This window comes from Capricornis sumatraensis, chromosome 3 (genome assembly GCF_032405125.1).
Source record: "Capricornis sumatraensis isolate serow.1 chromosome 3, serow.2, whole genome shotgun sequence".
NCBI lineage: Eukaryota > Metazoa > Chordata > Mammalia > Artiodactyla > Bovidae > Capricornis > Capricornis sumatraensis.
In genome coordinates this window covers 22,556,038-22,578,210 of record NC_091071.1, presented here as the reverse complement: position 1 = coordinate 22,578,210, position 22,173 = coordinate 22,556,038, and the positions used below count along the sequence as shown (strand labels likewise).

At 39.0% G+C, this 22,173-nt stretch overlaps 1 protein-coding gene across 1 annotated transcript in view; it reads left to right on the top strand.

Annotated features, from left to right (window-relative positions):
* The window catches only part of LOC138076171 (phospholipid-transporting ATPase ABCA3-like), a 253,186-nt gene that overhangs the window by 121,072 nt on the left and 109,941 nt on the right, over positions 1-22,173 (top strand). Inside the window, exons 13-16 of the mRNA XM_068968392.1 lie at positions 3,726-3,881; positions 4,186-4,396; positions 7,305-7,455; positions 10,494-10,592. Of these exons, the coding sequence (XP_068824493.1) occupies positions 3,726-3,881; positions 4,186-4,396; positions 7,305-7,455; positions 10,494-10,592 (617 nt within the window). The remainder of the gene's footprint in view (positions 1-3,725; positions 3,882-4,185; positions 4,397-7,304; positions 7,456-10,493; positions 10,593-22,173) is intronic.

The following is a 22,173-nucleotide window of genomic DNA, read 5'->3' as shown; positions in this document are numbered from 1 at the left end:
GTTGTCTGTATGTTCAGAGAGTCTTTAGGCAGCCTGTCTGCTGATGAATGGGAATATAGCCCCAATGACTTAGTTGTTTAGACTGAGGCATTTTAGCACTGGAGCCTTGACTGTTGGGTGGGGCCAGGTCTTGGTGCTAATGACCCAAGCAAGATGTCAGCCTCCAAGAGAATTCATGCAGAAGAATACTCTCCCCTATATGTACTCTTGCCTGGAAAATCCCATGGATGGAGGAGCCTGGTAGGCTGCAGTCCATGGGGTCGCTAAGAGTCGGACACAACTGAGCGACTTCACTTTCACTTTTCACTTTCATACATTGGAGAAGGAAATGGCAACCCACTCCAGTACTCTTGCCTGGAGAATCCCAGGGACAGGGGAGCCTGGTGGGCTTCTGTCTATGGGGTCACACAGAGTTGGACACGACTGAAGCGTCTTAGCAGCAGCCTATGTCCATAACCAGTGTCTATGCCCCCAGAGTGAGCCATGTCCAACCCCTGCTTCCCCAGGAGACCTTGCAAGACTAGCAGGTATGTGTGGCCCAAGCTCTTATGAAATTACTGCTTTTGTCCTTGTTCCTGGTGCATGTGAGCTTTTTTGTATGCCCTTTAAGAGTAAAGTCTCTTTTCCCCCTATCCCGTGGAGTTCTTGCAGTCTAAGCCTGCCAGCCTTCAAAGTCAACTGCTCTGGGGACTCCTCCTCCCTGTGCCAGATCCCCTGGCTGGGGGGCTTGACATGGGTTTCTGAACTCTCACTTCTCTGGAAGAACCTCTGTAATACAATTTTCTCCAGTCTCTGGGTTGCTCACTGAGGGATATGGGGTTTGATTATATTGCAAGACCACCCCTCATACCTGTCTCACTGTGTTTCCTTCTTTATGTCTTTAGTTGTAAAAGATCTTTTCTGGTAGGTTTCAGACTTTTTCTTTTTTTTAATATTAATTTCTTTATTTTAATTGGAGGCTAATTACTTTACAATATTGTATTGGTTTTGCCATACATCAACATGAATCCGCCACCGGTGTACACATGGTCCCCATCCTGAACCGCCCTCCCACCTCCCTCCCCATACCCTCCCTCTGGGCCATCCCAGTGCACCAGCCCCAAGCATCCTGTATCCTGCATCAAACCTGGACTGGCGATTCATTTCATATATGATATTATACATTTTTCAATGCCATTCTCCCAAATCATCCCACCCTCTCCCTCTCCCACAGAGTCCAAAAGACTGTTCTATACCTCTGTGTCCCTTTTGCTGTCTCTCATACAGGGTTATCATTACCATCATTCTAAATTCCGTATATATGCGTTAGTATACTATTGGTGTTTTTCTTTCTGGCTTACTTCACTCTGTATAATAGGCTCTAGTTTCATCCACCTCATTAGAACTGATTCAAATGTATTCTTTTTAATGGCTGAGTAATACTCTGTTGTATATGTACCACAGCTTTCTTAACCATTCATTTGCTGTTGGACATCTAGGTTGCTTCCATGTCCTGGCTATTATAAACAGTGCTGCAATGAACATTGGGGTACACGTATCTCTTTCAATTCTGGTTTCCTCGGTGTGTATGCCCAGCAGTGGGATTGCTGGGTCATAAGGCAGTTCTTTTTCAACAATGATCGTTCTGCAGATTGTTGTGACTTTGGTGTGCTCATGAGAGGAGGTGAGCTTAGGATCCTTCTATTTCACCATCTTAACCTACTTTAGGTTAAATTTGGAGCCAGATTCCAGCAGCAGGGACTTCAGCAAGGATGACAAAGCTAGGAATCCATCACAGCATGACTGGTAGGAAGGTCGGCTCCCAGCTGCTGATGATACTTTCTGATGTTAATCCCGACATCTGTGCCATCTAATCACTAATGTCTGTTGACTATGTTTTCCTATATGAGTTGAGACTTTTGTGATTCTTTGTGTGCCAGTTAATTTTTATTTTTATCCTTGATATTTTCAACAATGCTTCATGAGACTCTCCATCTTATTTATATCTTCTCTGTGGGTTGTGGGTCCAATGTCAGGTATAAAGTCTTTGCAGTACTATTACAGTCTCTCTGTGTATATGTTATCATATACACAGCTCACACCTGGTTAGGAATGTACTCATTAGCATGGTAAAGAACCTGCCTGCCAATGCGGGAGACATAAAGAGATGCAGGTTGAATCCCTAGGTCAGGAAGATTCTCTGGAGGCAGGCATGGCAACCAGAATTCTTGCCTGGAAAATCCCCTGGACAAAAGAACATGGCAGGCTACAATCCATAGTGTCACAAAGAGTCAAACATGACTGAAGCGACTTAGCCCTCACCTATGCATATACTAATGAGATCCATGTGTGCAAACAAGAGTTAACACAAGGGATAAACACAAGAGTTCATAAAAAAACTTATGGTATCACTTTCTTGTTCCTCTCTGTTATTATCTCCCAAGCATTCTGGTTCCCTATGATTCCAATTTTTAGTCCTCCTTCCGGAAATCACCTGCTTTCATGACTGAGCCACAACCAAGTGGCAGGAAGACAGAGTGGTAAAAAGCAGTTGAGTTTGGTTATGTCTTCCCTGGTGGCTCAGAGGGTGAAGCGTCTGCTTGCAATGCGGGAGACCTGGGTTCGATCCCTGGGTCATGAAGATCCCCTGGAGAAGGAAATGGCAACCCACTCCAGTACTCTTGCCTGGAAAATCCCATGGACAGAGAAGCCTGGTAGGCTACAGTCCATGGGGTTGCAAAGAGTCAGACACGACTGAGCCACTTCACTTCACTTCACTTCACTTCACTTCATGTCTATTTTGAAGCATGAATCCATTGAATTGAGAAGTTTCCCCTCCTCAGAGGAAAAACTGGGATTGCCCCTTCTACACTTTCTCAGAGCTTTAGAGATTTTCCCTTTTCCACTCTTCAAGCCAAAACTGGAAAGTTTTTCTTTAATCTTATTCTGTCTGCTATGCAGTGCTCAGTTGAATGCTTTGGATTGCTTTTCAGTTCAGACTATGGGATACATAGGAGAAGGCAATGGCACCCCACTCTGGTACTCTTGCCTGGAAAATCCAGTGGACGGAGGAGCCTGGTAGGCTGCAGTCCATGGGGTCGCAAAGAATCGGACATGACTGAGCGACTTCACTTTCCCTTTTCACTTTCATGCATTGGAGAAGGAAATGGCAACCCACTCCAGTGTTCTTGCTTGGAGAATCCCAGGGACGGCAGAGCCTGGTGGGCTGCCATCTTTGGGGTCGCACAGTGTCGGACACAACTGAAGCGACTTAGCAGCAGCATGGGATACATAAGTGAAAATGGTAAACTCAACCATTTAAAGTTCAGTGGCACTTTAAATTATGGTGTTCTTCCTGTTCCAACTTCTGCTGTTTACCTTTTAGTAGTTTTACAGGTTTAATAATTGAGTTCAGTAGGAGATAATGGGTATGTGTGCTTATTTCATCATATCTGGAAGCTAGAGATGTGTTTCTTTTTTCTCTCTGTTCATGAGCTTCAGCTATGTCTATTAATTATGAAAAAAAAATTTTTTTAATTTAGGAACTCTACTTTAAACATAAAGGTAGGCAATGGGAAGAAGACACTATATAGCCAACATAAGAACAGAGCTAGTATAAAATGTTTTAAGGATATAGTTACAAGAAACGTTATTTATCTGTGTAAATATATAAGAAAACTTAAGATCTAAGAAATTTCTAAGGATAAGGCTAAATGCATAGTGTAAATTCTGGCTCCTCTTTCTAGGTAAAAAGTATACATCAAAAGATGTCTCCTAATGAAATCAACCATATACTGTCTACTTTTGACCTGCTAGAAAAGCGTGATACATTTTCAAAGTCACTGAGTGGAGGAATGAAGCGCAAACTCTCCATCATTATAGCACTTTTAGGAGGCTCCAAGGTATTAAGGAAGAAAGAATAGGGGAGGGCAGGGAGAGGGGACACTAAAAATGGATTTCTGACAACCGGTCTAGAAAGCTGACAAAAACCTGAGAGTTGGTACGAATCGTAAAGGAACATTGGCAATAATGATCAGAGGAAATTGGCAGTCTTGGCTCAATTGTTTAGTTTGGGATTGCTTTTACTACTATTTTTAGTCTAGACTTTGTCTTCACTTAGAAGTGTTCCCCTTAAATAGTAAATTATCCGATATGTACTATAGCATCAATTTTCAATGGTTATGAAATTGTTCTTCTGGCTTTTAGGTAGTGATACTTGATGAACCAACATCTGGAATGGACCCAGTCTCAAGGAGAGCCACCTGGGACATCCTTCAGCAATTTAAACATGATCGCACAATCTTACTGACCACTCACTACATGGATGAAGCTGACATCCTGGGTGACCGAATTGCCATCATGGTCAAGGCGACCCTGCAGTGCTGTGGCTCTTCAATCTTCCTGAAAAAAACATATGGTCTCTCTCGCTTTGATTATTCTTAGGATATTGACTCCTTAAAAATATTCCTCTAATGAGATTTTAATGATATTTTTCTAAACACCAAAAACTTCAATGACTTCCTGTCTTATTAATTAGATGGCAACTATTCTAATTAGTTTTTCTGGCCCTTTACAATCTACATATTCCTAATACATTCTTACTTTTTCCTCAAATACATAGCTTTAGACTCAGGAAATGCTTTTATCAACCTATAAAGGCCATGCTTATTTCTCCCATTTTGCATGTACTAACAGTTTTCTTTGTCTTTAAAATGAAATTGTGTGCTCAGATGCATTTCTTTCATTGAGTGATTGGTTGAGAAGAGAAACTAGAGCAATCAATTGTTTATGAGCCTCGTTTCTCATTTGCCAAACCAATATCAAATCCCCAGTGTGACAAGATAACTCTGGATGTAGTGTAGAATGAAAGAATCATGTCAGTGTAATAATACAGTCCTTGACTTATAAAACTTTTTTAGGAGATAAAATTGATAATGAAGGCTAAAATTACAGTCCTAGGGTATAGGGTACAATTGTAGGGTATAAATATAAATGAAAATAATTAAGGATGAATTCCTTCTTCATTTATTCACTATTTAATTCATTTAACTAACCTTAACTATTGCTTCTACACTGGTTACTATGGTATCCAGTTTATGCAGTATATTTAATACTCAAAACAACAACTTCATTTTATAGAATTAAAAAACTGTGGCCCAGATAGTCATAGTTATATATCCATTTAGTTCAAAGTTTATGATCACCTTATAGGTTTGAGTTCTATAAGGATTACTATATCTAGGCCCTTCCCTGATGGCTCAGATGGTAAAGAATCTACCTGCCAATTCAGGAGACCCAGGTTCAGTCCCTGGGTCAGGAAGATCCCCTGGAAAAGGAAATGGCAATTCACTCCAGTATTCTTGCCTGGAGAATTCCATGGATAGAGGAGCCTGGCAGGATACAGTTTATGGGGTCACAAAGAGACAGACACAACTGAGCAAATAACACTAGGGACCTTTATCACAAGTGGGGGAAGGGAAGATATCTAATATTAGATTTGTGATGCCTGAGTTAAGATCCACATGATGTAAACAGTATGCTTTTGATAATTTATAATGCTTTCTAATAGCATTCAGTAATTGTACTAGTTATTGTAAAATAATACTTAGTATGTAACTAGATATTTTAAAGATATAATACTTTGAGACATTCAGGTCCCTTCTTGTAGTTAATGAAGTGAAATGATGTGAAAGTCATTCAGTTGTGTCTGACTCTTTGTGAACCCGTGGACTATACTGTCCATGGAATTCTCCAAGCTAGAATACTGGAGTGGGTAACATTTCCCTTCTCCAGGGGATCTTCCCAATCCAGGGATCAAACCCAGGTCTCCCGCAGGTCTCTTGCATTGTAGGTGGATTCTTTACCAGCTGAGTCACAAGGAAAGCCCAAGAATACTGGAGTGGGTAGCCAATCCCTTCTCCAGCAGATCTTCCTGACCTAGGAATTGAACCGGGGAATCCTGCATTGCAGGCAGATTCTTTACCAACTGAGCTACCAAGGAAGCCCCTTCTTATAGTTGCTAAGCCTTAAATAAACTTAAACTGAACTTACATTTTACTCAAAAACCTAGTATTTGTGTTCAGTTCTTTGATAGTATAGGAAATTCCATCAAAAATCAGCATTCAGCTCTCACTAATTACCTTGCATCTCTTCAGAAGAAGATATTTTCTGTTGATTCAGGTCCTAAGAGGACAAGACAATTGAGAAATTTATTGTGTCATGATTCCTGAAAAGTGAAAAATAATATTATTTGCATATGATTTTTGTAATAGTTTTGGTTTCTAAAGCTAGTAAATAATGCATAAGTTTATTTTTTTATTCTAAATACAACCTTTCATCTGTTTTATTTTTTTAACTTTTTATTTTGTATTGGGGTATACTTTATTAACAATGTTGTGATGGTTTCAGGTGAACAGAGAAGGGACTCAGCCATACATGTATCCATTCTCCCCAAACTCCTTTCCCATGTGTTAAACAGTAGGTCCTTGTTGGTTATCCATTTTAAATATACAGTGTGTACATGTCCATCCCAAATTCCCTAACTATCCCTTCCCCTTAGCAATCACAGGTTCATTCTCTAAGTCTGTGTGTCTCAGTTTTGTAAGTAGTTCATTGGTATCATGAAATGCATACATACAAAAGTGATGGTATTTTCCTCAAATTCCAAAAAAATAGTTCTTCTATATAGGCAAAGCACTAATGAAGAATAATAGTTCTCTGATTTTTTAAGGTTTTCTCAGGTGTTCCATGGATCTCTGTCTACAATTTAACAACATTCCTTCAATGTTTCATATCTTCCTCTCTGCTTTATTTTTTATAATACCATATATATTTCAACTTAGTCCTCTTAATTATCTGTCTCCTTTGACTAGAAAGTAGCTCTTATGAAGGCAGGAATTTTTACCTGCTTTGTTCACTGCTCTATCCCCAAGTTCAAGATTAGTGCTTAATACATGATGGACAGTCGGTGATAATAAAAGAATATTTATCAAGATAACAGTTTTAAAACTAAGTAGCCACATAACAGGGGCCTTACTTCATATATCTACTATATCTGGTTGTATACACTAGATTATTATTATTCACTGAGAAAGTGATTGAAAATATAGAGGAAGTTGCTATTTATTCAGTGTCTTAGTTCTTAGAATAACATTTAGAAGTTTTAGGTATGAGGCTCCTCTGAGTCCTAACAGAATGTCTGTGACATATCATGTCTTCTTCCTTGTGGACCTAGGTAACTGAATCATGGAGAGCAAAATTTGCTCTTAAAAGGAGATGAAAAGTATAAAACTACTTCATTTGGTCTTCTGAATGGTTTCTCTCAGGTGCTGGATATCATATAGTCATGGAGAGGGAATCACATTGTGATCTTGGAAAGATCTGTGCAATTATTGAGTCTCATATTCCAGATGCCATTTTGGAGAGCTCTCTTGGAGCTGAATTATCATTTATCCTACCCAAAGAGCATGCACACAGGTATAGTTTTAGAGAGTCCTAGATGAATGGTTTGGGTGACCAGAAATCATTTTAATTTTTAGGGTTTAGTAAGTTTAGTGAATCAGGCTACAGTTCATGGAGTTGCAAAGAGTTAGACATTACTTAGCATCTACACAACAAAAGCTTCATCAGTAGTATTTTACTAACAAACCAAGCATCCAATTTATAGCTGTCATTTGCCAACTACAGTTGAGTTCACAGCTGAAGATTTCTCTCACTGTACAAAAGATTGCTTTGTAAATTCAAGTTCATTCAAGATATTAATATTTTTCTTTCCACTTTTCTTTTGTGGGGGGCACAGTGGGAGGAAGGTTTACAACCTAGTATTTATAACTTCTTGGTTAATAAGGGATAACTAATGGTATGGTCCTTATGGTATATAAATTTTATGTGTGGTGAATAAAGTCTAGGGAAATATTAAGGAGATGAAAAAAAGCAGCTTAAACAGCAACTCTTGGAGCAAGGGTGACAATAACACTGAAAAAAATAGGAATTTGATTGCAGTAGATAGCCAAATTAATTATAGAGAAGAGACACACTGATGATAATTCTACCTGGGATTCCCATCTGTGTGTCTCTCCTCTATAATTAATTGGCTAACTACTGGGAAATGAACAAATAGTCACACAGATTAATATCAACATATATGATGTGGGTTTCTGGGCCATGGACAGTGAGTTTATCTAACATATAAAATATGTGTCATGAAGTTAGGAAAGACTATGTTTGTTCACAATAAAGTTTTTTTTTTTAATAAGATAATTGTAGACCAACTATTGAAAGAGAAAAAACTACCAGAATTAGATGTCAGTAACCTGTGTAATTGACAGAATAGGTCACTATAGTAGGAAAAGAATAAAAATGACATGGAGTCACATGACAAATCATCATAGGAAGCAGGGTCAGACTGAACTGAGAAGCAAGAATAAAACCGATATCCAAGATGGGTAAAGTTAGATGGAAATAGAATTTGACTAAAATACAGAGGAAATTTAGCAGATGGAGAGTGTTTAGTCCACCACCTCCGAGGCTGATCATTGATATTCTTGATAGTCCTTCACTGTGAATGAGAGTATTTAAGAAGTGGATGGGTTTCTGGAGATCTTTTGAACCTAAAGAAAGTGAAAGTGAAGTCGTGTCTGACTCTTTGCGACCCCATAGACTGTAGCTTACCAGATTCCTCCTTCCATGGGATTTTTCAGGCAAGAATACTGGAATGGGTTGCCATTTCCTTCTCCAGGAGATCTTCTCAACCCAGGGATTGAACCCAGGTCTCCCACATTGTAGGCAGACGCTTTACCATCTGAGCCACCAGGGAAGTCTTTGAACCTAAAACTGTTCATTCTTCCTTGGTAATACTGTTCTTTAGGATCCTTAATATAACTACTCCACAAGTAGCAAAACTTCCATACAATTCACCTACCTATTTGATTAAATCGTTCTTTCTTGTTACCCAGTTTGTACTTCAGTAACTACATTTTTTGTCATTTAGTGACTTACACCTCCTGTAATTTGAACTCTTTTCCCATTTGATGCAGGAACCACATGTGAATAAATTAACTTTTATCAACTAGCTACAGTCCTTAATACTTATAGAAAATAAGTTGATAATATTTTTTAAAAGACAAAAGAATTTATATCAAAGATCAAGTTTTAGTGCCGAGAAATTTGATAAAGTAAATATTTCTTTGTTATTTCCATTTGTTTCACAATAAGCATTACAGAATAAAGAGCTACTAAATATCTTTCCCATGGCCAACCAGAAATTATTATGGAACAAAACAATATTGAAAACACATCTAAAAACAAAAAAGCTCTAATATCCTAATTTTGATTTACCCAAGGGAAATGTACAATTTGCCAATAAGCACATGAAAAGATGCTTGACATAACTACTCAGTAGGAAAGGCAAATAAAAAACAAACAAAAAAAAAACAAATATTGGTAGCAATGTGGAAAATTGGAAACTCGTGTGTTGCTATTAGGTATATAAAATGGTATGTCTGCTATGGAAAACAGTATACTAGTTTCTCAAAAAGTTAAACATAGACTTACCACGTGATCACAGCAATTCCATTTCTAGCGTATACCCAAAATTTTTGAAAGCAGGAACTCAAGCAGACATTTGTACACCAATGTTCACAGCATTATTCACCAAATCCAAAAAGAAACAACCCAAATGCCTGCTTATGAATGAATGGATAAGCCGCATGTTATATCTTCATACAACGAGTATTCAGCCTTAAAAAGAAATTAAATTCTGATACATGCTACTACATGGATGAACCTAGAAAAAAATTATGCTAAGTGAAATAAGCCAGACACAGAAAGGCAAATAGTGTGTGATTCTAACTTATGTGAGGCACATAAAAGAGGCAAATTAATTGAGACAGAAAATAAAGTGAAGTTGTGAAAATGGAGGAAGGGATCTATTTTAGGATTATAAAATAGTTCTGGAAATGCATAGTGGTGATCATTGTGCAACATTGTGAGTGTATTTAATGCTGCTTGGATTTAAATTTAAATGAATTTAACACTTAAAATGGTAAATTTAATGTTTTATACATTTTACCACATTAAAAAATTTAAAAAAAAAAAGGAAGAATACAATTGGACATAAAGTTATATATTAATTGGGAAAAAAGTAAGTGCTCATTTTTTTTTCCTGATTCCATTTAATAGGAACTGTGATGGCAACCCACTCCAGTACTCTTGCCTGGAGAATCCCGTGGACGGAGGAGCCTGGTAGGCTGCAGTCCATGTGGTCGCTAAGAGTCAGACACGACTGAGCAACTTCACTTTCACTTTTCACTTTCATGCATTGGAGAAGGAAACGGCAACCCACTCCAGTGTTCTTGCCTGGAGAATCCCAGGGACGAGGGAGCCTGGTGCACTGCCGTCTGTGGGGTCGCACAGAGTCGGACACCACTGGAGCAACTTAGCAGCAGCAGCAGCAGTGCTAGTATTTTCTAGACTTGTACTAATATTTTCCTTTCCTCTTCCTTCTCTCTTTCCAGGTTCGAAGCTCTGTTTAATGATCTGGAAATGAAAAAAGAAGAGCTAGGCGTTGCCAACTTCGGTGCTTCAATCACTACAATGGAAGAAGTCTTCCTTAAGTGAGTGATAATGACCTTAAAAAAACTTACAAAACCTCTACCTCTAAAATCTTGCATCAGTTTGAGAGCAGACCCCACCCATTTGGCATTGCAATAAAGTCATTGCAGTTACGGCTGTTAAAATTTACATATATATTATGCTATTGCATTTCTGTATTTTCAGGTGAGCCTATATGACGATGTTGAGCTTGGGCCCTGTTGTTTGTGGTAAAAGATTTAGGAGTTAGTCAAGAAAAACAGTCTTCCCCTACAGCTCAGTCAGTAAAGCATCTGGCACACAATACAGTAGTCTGCTGGTAATGCAAAAGTGCACCCATAAAGCAAGAGACCTGGGTTGATTCCTGATTGGGGATGATCCCCTGGAGAAGGAAATGGCAATCCACTCCAGCATTCTTGCCTGGGAAATACCATGGACAGAGGAACCTGGTGGGCTACAGTCCATGGGGTCACAATAGTCAGACACGACGTCACAAATAAACCACCCCCACCAAGAAAAATAAAAGATTAATATGTCTATGTCATCATAGGAAAAGTTCTAGTTTTAACTTTAAATGACTTTAAAATTAACTAGAAATGACTTTTAAATTTTGACCTAAGCATGTTTCTGTTGGGGAAGAAGAAATCTTCCTCTACCTTTCTAAGTGCTTCTGACTGGTCTAAGAATTAACTTGATGTGAGATAGAGCAGGAGAAAATCAAACAAAAGTTTAATAACATATACATGGAAGAGACCAGGAGCACTAAGTAACTAACTAAAATGGCTGAAACCCTCACCTTAAATACCATCTTCAGCTCAAGACAAAAGATGTTGGGAGTAGAGGTTTTGGAATTCAAAAGGGAGGAAGACAATTCAAATGGAGCTGAAAAAAGCAAATGTTTGGTAAAAATACATTTGCTGGGCCAGGCAGAAACCATGGGACACAGAATAGACTCTAATCTATAGTCCCTGCCTGAGTTTCCTCCACACAGCTAACCTATATTCTTTGCAGATACCTCTCATAATAGCTCTATTCCTAGAAAAGGCCCTTTTTCAAAATATTTCAGGTAGCTTAGATGAAAGTATAAAGAAAGACTTCCTGAGTCTTTTAGGCTCAGTTGTTTTCAGCTTGCCCACATGGAAAGAGACATTTTGGGGTGGCAAATTTTCCTCCCCTACATTTCTATAATTTATTTAATTTGTACGCAGTTTGTTTCTTGCACTGTGCAGAAGTGCAAAATGAAAATGCTCAGAGAATTCAGGCTGTTACCTAGCAAAGTCAGATGGTTACCAACCAAAGGTTTTACAAAATGCCCTTTTTTTGATAGGGTAATGACATAATTACATCTACATTTCATTCTCTCAGACTCAGGGATTTAAAATTGTCAGTGTCTGAGAGCTGACAGGGTAAATAAGTTCACAGAAGACTAATATATATAAATTAAAGGCTGTTTCATTAATTTATAATGAACCATAATAAGAATGATTTATAATGATTATGGCCTCTTTGCCATTTAATGTCATCTTGTGTGTCTCTAGGCAAGCTGCATAGGGAGCAAAATGATAATAAGAAAGTTATTTTGTAAGACCAATTAGATCAAGCATCAGAAGGGTCAGTTTTGTTCGCTAACTATACTTGAGGCCCCAAACAATACCTGCCACAGAATTTGATACTGCTCTTGAATGAATAAATGAATTAATTAATGTCATTTAAAACCATTATCTCCACAATAGATACTCTACCACCTTCTGGGAATTTCAAATTAAAACCTTGGACCATGACACCTAGGATGTCTCTTCTATGGGTTAATATCATAGTCTGTTACAGAGTCTCCTTTTCAACCTTTTTATTTTCATTGTTTTATTGTACTAAAATATACATGCGTTTCACATTTTAAATACTTTTACATATACAGTTCTGTGGTATTTTACATTGTTGTGCAACCATCACCAATATTCATCACCATAACTCTTTTCATCTTGTAAAACTGAATATCTGTACCTATGAAACAATAACTCTCCATTCTTTCCTACCCCTGCCCTGGAAACAACCATTATACTTTCTGCCTTTGTGATTTTTACTACTCTAAGTGGAACCACACAGTATTTCTCATTTTCTCACTGGTTTATTTCACTTGGCTTAATGTCCTCAAGCCTTATACATGATGTAGCATATTGAAGAATTTCCTTCCTTTTGGAAATTGAGTAGTATCCTATTGTAATGTATACAACACTTTGCTCATCCATTCATTGGTCAGTGGATGCTTATGTTGCTTCCAGATTTCAGGTATTATGAATAAATGCTGCTTTGAATGTCATATAAAATAATCTTTGAGACCCTGCTTCCAATTCCTTTTGGAATATGCCCAGAAGTGGAAATGCTGGATCATACAGTAATTCTGTTTTTTGCACAGTGAGGAGAAAAGTTATTTTTTTTTGATACAATAAAGTTCAAATAAATCAGTTCAGTTCAGTTCAATCACTCAGTTGTGTGTGACTCTTTGCGACCCCATGGAATGCAGCATGCCAGGCTTCCTTATCCATCACCAACTCCCAGAGTTTGATCAAACTCATGTCCATCGAGTCAGTGATGCCATCCAGCCATCTCATCCTCTGTCGACCCCTTCTCCTCCTGCCCCCAATCCCTCCCAGCATCAGGGTCTTTTCCAATGAGTCAGTTCTTTGCATCAGGTCGCCAAAGTATTGAAGTGTCAGCATCAGTCCTTCCAATGAAAAAGCAGGACTGTTTTCCTTTAGGATTAACTGGATTGATCTCCTTGAAGTCCAAGAACTCTCAAGAGTCTCCTCTAACACCACAGTTGAAAAGCATCAATTCTTCAACTCTTACCTTTCTTTATGGTCCAACTCTCACATCCATACATGACTACTGGAAAAACCATTGCCTTGACTAGACAGACCATTGTTGGCAAAGTAATATCTCTGCTTTTTAATATGCTATTTTAACTTTTCTTCCAAGGAGCAAGCATCTTTTAATTTCATGGCTGCAATCACCATCTGCAGTGATTTTGGAGCCCAGCAAAATTAAGTCTGTCACTGTTTCCACTGTTGCCCCATCTATTTCCCATGAAGTGATGGGACCAGATGCCACGATCTTTGTTTTCTGAATGTTGAGCTTTAAGCCAGCTTCTTTACTCTCCTATTTCACTTTCATCAAGAGGCTTTTGAGTTCCTCTTCACTTTCTGCCATAAGGATTCAGTTCAGTTCAGTTCAGTCGCTCAGTCGTGTCCGACTCTTTACGACCCCATGAATCGCAGCACGCCAGGCCTCCCTGTCCATCACCATCTCCCGGAGTTCACTCAGTCTCATGTCCATCGAGCCCGTAATGCCATCCAGCCATCTCATACTCTGTCGTCCCCTTCTCCTCCTGCCCCCAATCTCTCCCAGCATCAGAGTCTTTTCCAATGAGTCAACACTTCGCATGAGGTGGCCAAAGTACTGGAGTTTCAGCTCTAGCATCAGTCCTTCCAAAGAAATCCTAGGGTTGATCTCCTTCAGAATGGACTGGTTGGATCTCCTTGCAGTCCAAGGGACCCTCAAGAGTCTTCTCCAACACCACAGTTCAAACGCATCAATTCTTCGGCGCTCAGCCTTCTTCACAGTCCAACGCTCACATCCATGCATGACCACAGGAAAAACCATAGCCTTGACTAGCAGACCTTAGTCGGCAAAGTAATGTCTCTGCTTTTGAATATGCTATCTAGGTTGGTCATAACTTTTTTCCCAAGGAGTAAGCATCTTTCAATTTCATGGCTGCAATCACCATCTGCAGTGATTTTGGAGCCCAAAAAAATAAAGTCTGACACTGTTTCCACTGTTTCCCCATCTATTTCCCATGAAGTGATGGGACCAGATGCCATGATCTTCATTTTCTGAATGTTGAGCTTTAAGCAAACTTTTTCACTCTCCTCTTTCACTTTCATCAAGAGGCTTTTTAGTTCCTCTTCACTATATACTCACTAGCAGTCTGTTAGTGAAAGAAAGGATTGTTTTAAAACTCAGAATGGCACCAGGCCCCTCATCCATGAGATGTATTTGGGGATAATCCTGGCACCAGACAAGTCATCCCGGGTGATAAAATGATTGACTTGAATCTTGTAGAAGGGCAGATTACCATACAAATAGTTTCATTTACATAGATTAGGGGAACAGTGTCTGGGTATAACAAAATGGTTTGTCAAATCAGTTCTGAGTCATTAGGCAGAACCGATTTGAAGACAGAGTCTGGGGTACATTAACATAGCTTAAGACAAACATTTCCATAAGAGGAATGCATTGGTTAACTCAAGGTTTGAGAATAGTTAACTTCAGGTGGAACCAGGTGTCATTATGTCAACACAGTATTTTAAGAGAAACTCTTTTTAAATTTGTATAGAGAAGGGAAAAAAATAACATATATATATATATATATCTCACTAGTTTGTTTCCTCTTGATGCTTAAGAGAGAGATTAAAAAAATGTCTGACACTTGCAGCTTATTTCCTCCATTTGGAGACCCCTGGCCTTCCTGCCTGTTACCCTCTCGTATATGTACCACATCCTCTTTATCCATTTCTCAGTCAAACATTTAGTTTACTTTCATGTCTTGGCTGTTGTAAACAGTACTTCAGTGAACATTGGGGTGAATGTATCTTTTCAGATCATGTTATTCTCTGGATATATGCCCAGGAATGGGATTGTAGAGTCATATGTGTTTTTTTTTTTTTTTTTTTTAAGGAACCCTATGCTGTTCTCCATAGTGACTCTACCAATTTACATTCCCACCAGCAGTGTAGAAAGGTTTCCTTCTCTCCACACCCTTTCCAGCATTTATTGTTTGTGGATTTTTTGATGATAGTCATTCTGACTGATGTGAGGTGATATCTCATTGTAGTTTTGATTGGCATTTCTCTAATAATTAGCAGTGTTGAACATCTTTTTTTGTACCTACGGGCCATCTGTATGTCTTTTTTGGAGAAAAGTCTATTTAATTCTTCTGCCCATTTTTTGAGTGGGTTGTTTTTACGCTGTTCATAAGCTCTTTGCAAATTTTGGAGACTAATCCTTTGTCAGTCACATCATTTGCAAATATTTTCTCCCAATCTGTGGGTTGTCTTTTCATTTTGTTTATTGTTTCCTTCACTGTGCAAAAATTTTTGAGTTTAAATAGGTCAGATTTATTTATTTTGTTTTTATTTCCATTATTATAGGAGCTGGATTTTTAAAAAACTGTTGCTGTGGTTTATGTCAGTGAATGTTCACCTATGTTTTCCTCTAGGAGTTTTATAGTGTCTGGTCTCATATTTAGGTTTTTAATCCATTTTATTTTTGTGTCTGGAGTTAAATAATGATCTATTTTTATTTTTTACATGTGGCTGTCCAGTTTTTCCAGCAACATTGAAGAGACTGTCTTTCCAACATTGTGCAATCTTGCTTCCTTTGTAATAGATTAATTGGTCATCGGTGCACGGGCTTTTCTTCTGGATTTTCTATCGTATTCCATTGATCTATTTTCTATTTTTGTGCCAGTATCATACTGTTTAGATGACTTTAGCTTTGTAGTATAATCTGAAGTCAAGGAGCCTGATTCCTCCAGGTTTTTTTCTTTTTTAAGATTGCTTTGGCTATATGAGAGTTCCATAAAAACATCTACTTCTGCTTTATTGACTACGCCAAAGCCTTTGACTGTGTGGATCACAATAAACTGTGGAAAATTCTGTAAGAGACAGGAATACCAGACCACCTGACCTGCCTCCTCAGAAATCTGTATGCAGGTCAAGAAGCAACAATTAGAACTGGACATGGAACAATAGACTGATTCCAAATTGGGAAAGGAGTACGTCAAGGCTGTATGTTGTCACCCTGCTTAATTAATGTATATGCAGAGTACATCATGAGAAATGCTGGACTGGATGCAGTACAGGCTGGAATCAAGATTTCCGGGAGAAATATCAGCTCAGTTCAGTCGCTCAGTCATGTCCAACTCTTTGCGACCCCATGAATCACAGCATGCCAGGCCTCCCTGTCCATCACCAACCCCCAGAGTTCACCCAAACTCGTGTGCATCAAGTGATGCAAATGGATGGTGATGCCATCCAACCATCTCATCCTCTGTCCCCTTCTCCTCCTGCCCCCAGTCCCTCCCAGCATCAGGGTCTTTTCTAATGAGTCAGCTTTTCACATGAGGTGGCCCAAGTATTGGAGTTTCAGCCTGAGCATCAGTCCTTCCAATGAACACCCAGAATTGATCTCCTTTAGGATGGACTAGTTGGATCTCTTTGCAGTCCAAGGGACTCTCAAGAGTCTTCTCCAACACCACACTTCAAAAGCATCAATTCTTTGGCACTCAGCTTTCTTCACAGTCCAACTCTCACATTCATACATGACCACTGGAAAAACCATAGCCTTGACTAGATGGACCTTTGTTGGCAAAGTAATGTCTCTGCTTTTTAATATGCTGTCTAGGTTGGTCATAATTTTTCTTCCCAGGAGTAAGTGTCTTTTAATTTCATGGCTGCAATCACCGTCTGCAGTGATTTTGGAGCCCCCCCAAAATAAAGTCTGACACTGTTTACACTGTTTTCCCATCTATTTCCCATGAAGTGATGAAACATAAATAAGCTCAAATATGCAGATGACACCACGCTTATGGCACAAAGAGAAGAAGAACTAAAGAGCCTCTTGATGAAAGTGAAAGAGTAGAGTAAAAAAGTTGGCTGAAAACTCAACATTCAAAAAACAAAGATCATGGCATCTGGCCCCATCACTTCATAGCAAATAGATGGGGAAACAGTAGAAACAGTCACAGACTTTATTTTGTTGGGCTCCAAAATCACTGCAGATGGTGATTGCAGCCATGAAATTAAAAGACACTGGCTCCTTGGAAGAAAAGTTTTGACCAACCTAGACAGCATATTAAAAAGCAGACACATTACTTTGCTGACAGAGGTCTCTCTAGTCAAGGCAATGGTTTTTCCAGTAGTCATGTATGGATGTGAGAGTTGGACTGTGAAGAAAGCTGAGTACAAAAGAATTGATACTTTTGAATTGTGGCGTTGCAGAAGACTCTTGAGAGTCCCTTGGACTGCAAGGAGATCCAACCAGTCCATCTATAAGGAAATCAGTCTTGAATATTCATTGGAAGGACTGATGCTGAAGCTGAAACTCTAATACTTTGCCCACCTGCTGGGAAGAACTGACTCATTTGAAAAAACCCTGATGCTGGGAAAGATTGAAGGCAGGAGAAGAGGATGATATGGTTGGATGTCATCACTGACTCAATGGACATGAGTTTGAGTAAATTCTGGGAGTTCATGATGGACAGGGCGGCCTGGCCTGCTGCACTCCAGCAGTCACAAAGAGTTGGACACAACTGAGTGATGAGCTTGCCTATATGGGGACTTTTGTGTCTCCATACAAATTTTGAGATTTTTTTTTGTTCTAGTTCTGTGAAAAATGCCATTGGTAATTTGATAGGGATTGTACTGAATTTGTAGATTGCCTTGGATAATATAGTTTTTGACAATATTTATTCTTCTAATCCAAAAACATGGTATATCTTTTCATATGCTTATATCTCCTTTGATTTCTTTCATCAGCATCTTATAGATTTGGAGTCACAGGTCTTGTTTTGTCTCCTTAGGTAGACTTATTCCTAGGAGTTTTATTCTTTTTGATCTTTGCCCATTTTTGAGTCAGATTCTTTTTTGTTGTTGAGTTTCAAAATTTATATATATTAGTCTGGTGCAAATGTAATTTTGATTTCAGACCATGAATTTTAAATCATAACTAGACTCAAATACAACTTTATAAATCAAAATAGGAACCATTACAATCAACACACTTTTGCCAATGAGAAATAAGTTTGTTTATTCCTGTAGCATAAAAATCCACACTTCGGGATTCAGTGAACTCTTGGAAAGCATTTTCTGCATCCTGCTTGTTTTGGAAGTGTTTTCTCTGCAAAAAGTTGTTGAGATGTTTGAAAAAGTGGTAGTCAGTTGTCAAGAGGTCAGGTGAACATGGCATATGAGACAAAACTTTGTAGCCCAATTCGTTCAACTTTTGAAGTGTTGGCTGTGCAATATACTGTTGGGAAGTGCCATGGAGAAGAATTAAGATCCTTTCTGTTGGCCAATGCTGGTTGTAGGCATTGCAGTTTCAGTGCATCACATCAATTTGCTGAGCATGCTTCTCAGATGTAATGGTTTCATCAAAATTCAGAAAGCCGTAGTGGATCAGATGGGCAGCAGGCCACCAAACAGTGAACATGACCTTTTTTTGGTGCAAGTTTTCTTTGGGAAGTGCTTTGGAGCTTCTTCTTGGTCCAACCCCTGAGTTGGTCATCACTGGTTGTCTTACACAATCCACTTTTTGTTGCACGTCACAATCTGATCAAGAAATGTTCATTGCTATTGCATAGATTAAGAGAAGACAACACTTCAAAACGACATTTTTTTTTTCTTTTTGGACAGCACATGAAGCATTCCACTTATTGAGCTTTTTCCCTTTGCCATTTGCTTCAAATGGTGAATGACTGTAGAATGGTCAATGTTGATTTCTTGGGCAACTTTTTATGTAGGTGTAAGAAGATCAGATCATTAACTCCTTATTACCAAATTCAGACTCAAATTGAAGAAAGTAGGGAAAGCCACTAACCATTCAGGTATGACCTAGATCAAATCCCTTATAATTATACAGTGGAAGTGAGAAATAGATTTAAGGGACTAGATCTGATAGATACAGTGCCTGATGAACTACAAAATGAGGTTCGTGACATTGTACAGGAGACAGGGATCAAGACCATCCCCATGGAAAATAAATGAAAAAAAGGAAAATGGCTGTCTGGGGAGGTCTTACAAATAGCTGTGAAAAGAAGAGAAGCAAAAAAACAAAAGAGAAAAGGAAAGATATAAGCAGCTGAATGCAGAGTTCCAAAGAATAGCAAGAAGAGATAAGAAAGCCTTCTTCGGCAATCAATGCAAAGAAATAGAGGGAAAGAACACAATGGGAAAGACTAGAGATCTCTTCAAGAAAATTAGAGACACCAAGGGAACATTTCATGCAAAGATGGGCTCGATAAAGGACTGAAATGATATGGACCTAACAGAAGCAGAAGATATTAAGAGGTGGCAAGAAAACACAGAAGAACTGTGCAGAAAAGATCTTCACGACCCAGATAATCATGATGGTGTGATCACTCATCTAGAGCCAGACATTTTGGAATGTGAAGTCAAGTGGGCCTTAGAAAGCATCACTACAAACAAAGCTAGTGGAGGTGATGGAATTCCAGTGGAGCTATTTCAAATCCTGAAAGATGATGATGTGAAAGTGCTGCACTCAATACACCAGCAAGTTTGGAAAACTCAACAGTGGCCACAGGACTGGAAAAGGTCAGTTTTCATTCCAATCCCAAAGAAAGGCAATGCCAAAAAAATGCTCAAACTACCGCACAATTGCACTCATCTCACATGCTAGTAAAGTAATGCTCAAAATTCTCCAAGCCAAGCTTCAGCAATATATGAACCATGAACTTCCAGATGTTCAAGCTGGTTTTAGAAAAGGCAGAGGAACCAGAGATCAAATTGCCAGCTTCTGCTGGATCATGGAAAAAGCAAGAGAGTTCCAGAAAAACATCTACTTCTGCTTTATTGACTATGCCAAAGCCTTTGACTGTTTGGATCACAATAAACTGTGGAAAATTCTGAAAGAGATGGGCATACCAGACCACCTGACCTGCCTCTTGAGAAATCTGTATGCAGGTCAGGAAGCAACAGTTAGCACTGGACATGGAACAACAGACTGGTTCCAAATAGGAAAAGGGGTACGTCAAGGCTGTGCATTGTCACCTTGCTTATTTAACTTCAATGCAGAGTACATCATGAGAAACGCTGGACTGGAAGAAACACAAGCTGGAATCAAGATTGCCGGGAGAAATATCAATAACCTCAGATATGCAGATGACACCACCCTTATGGCAAAAAGTGAAGAGGAACTCAAAAGCCTCTTGATGAAAGTGAAAGAGGAGAGTGAAAAAGTTGGCTTCAAACTCAACATTCAGAAAATGAAGATCATGGCATCCAGTCCCATCACTTCATGAGAAATAGATGGGGAAACAGTGGAAACAGTGTCAGACTTTATTTTGGGGGGCTCCAAAATCACTGCAGATGGTGACTGCAGCCATGAAATTAAAAGACGCTTACTCCTTGGAAGAAAAGTTATGACCAACCTAGATAGCATATTGAAAAGCAGAGACATTACTCTGCGGACAGGTCTGTCTAGTCAAGGCTATGGTTTTTCCAGTGGTCATGTATGGATGTGAGAGTAGGACTGTGAAGAAGGCTGAGCACCGAAGAATTGATGCATTTGAACTGTGGTGTTGGAGAAGACTCCTGAGAGTCCCTTGGACTACAAGAAGATCCAACCAGCCCATTCTGAAGGAGATCAGTCCTGGGATGTCTTTGGAAGAAATGATCCTAAAGTTGAAACTCCAGTACTTTGGCCACCTCATGCGAAGTGTTGACTCATTGGAAAAGACTGATGCTGGGAGGGATTGGGGGCAGGAGGAGAAGGGACAACAGAGGATGAGATGGCTGGATGGCATCACAGACTCAATGGACGTGAATCTGAGTGAACTCTGGGAGTTGGTGTTAGACAGGAAGGCCTGGCGTGCTGCGATTCATGGGGTCGCAAAGAGTCAGACACCACTGAGCAACTGAACTGAACTGAAGAGGATCAGCTTCATTGATGGCTCTCAATTTGTTGTTGTCAACTTCTGATGGCTGGCCACTATGCTTCTCATCTTCAAGGCTCTCATCTCCTTTGCAACACTTCTTGGACCACAATTGCACTGTACATTCATTAGCAGTTAGTGGGTCAAATGCACTGTTGATGTTGTGAGTTGTCTCTGCTGCTTTTATGACCCGTTTTCAACTCAAATTTAAAAACCTCTTGAGTTTACTTTTTGTCTAACATCACTTCCATAGTCCAAAATAAATATAAAATAAAGAGTAAGAAATAAGTCATTAGCAAAAAAGCATATAGTGAGAAATGTGCATTAAAATGATGTGTAACATAACCACATTTATTTAGAATGTATTCTAATATCAAACAGCAAATTTCAACAATGCAAAACCACAATTACTTTTGCACCACCCTAATATATTCTTGACGTTAATTCTTTACTAGACATATGACTGGCAGATACATTATCCTTTTCTATAAATTGCATTTTCACTCTGTGGAGATTGTCTTTGATGCATGAAAGTTTTTCATTTTTGTGAAGTACAATTTGCTTATTTTGCCTTTTGTTACTTATCCCTTTGGTATCATAAACAAGAAATCATTAACAAATACAATGTTGTGAGTCTTTTGTCCTCTGTTTTCTTCTACGGGTTTTATAGTTTTTGGTCTTTGACCCATTTTGAATGGTGTTAAGTAAGGGTCCAAATACCAATATCTCCCTCTCTTTTCGGAGAAGGCAATGGCACCCCACTCCAGTACTCTTGCCTGGAAAATCCCATGGATGGAGGAGCCTGGTAGGATGCAGTCCATGGGGTTGCTAAGAGTCGGACACGACTGAGTGACTTCCCTTTCACTTTTCACTTT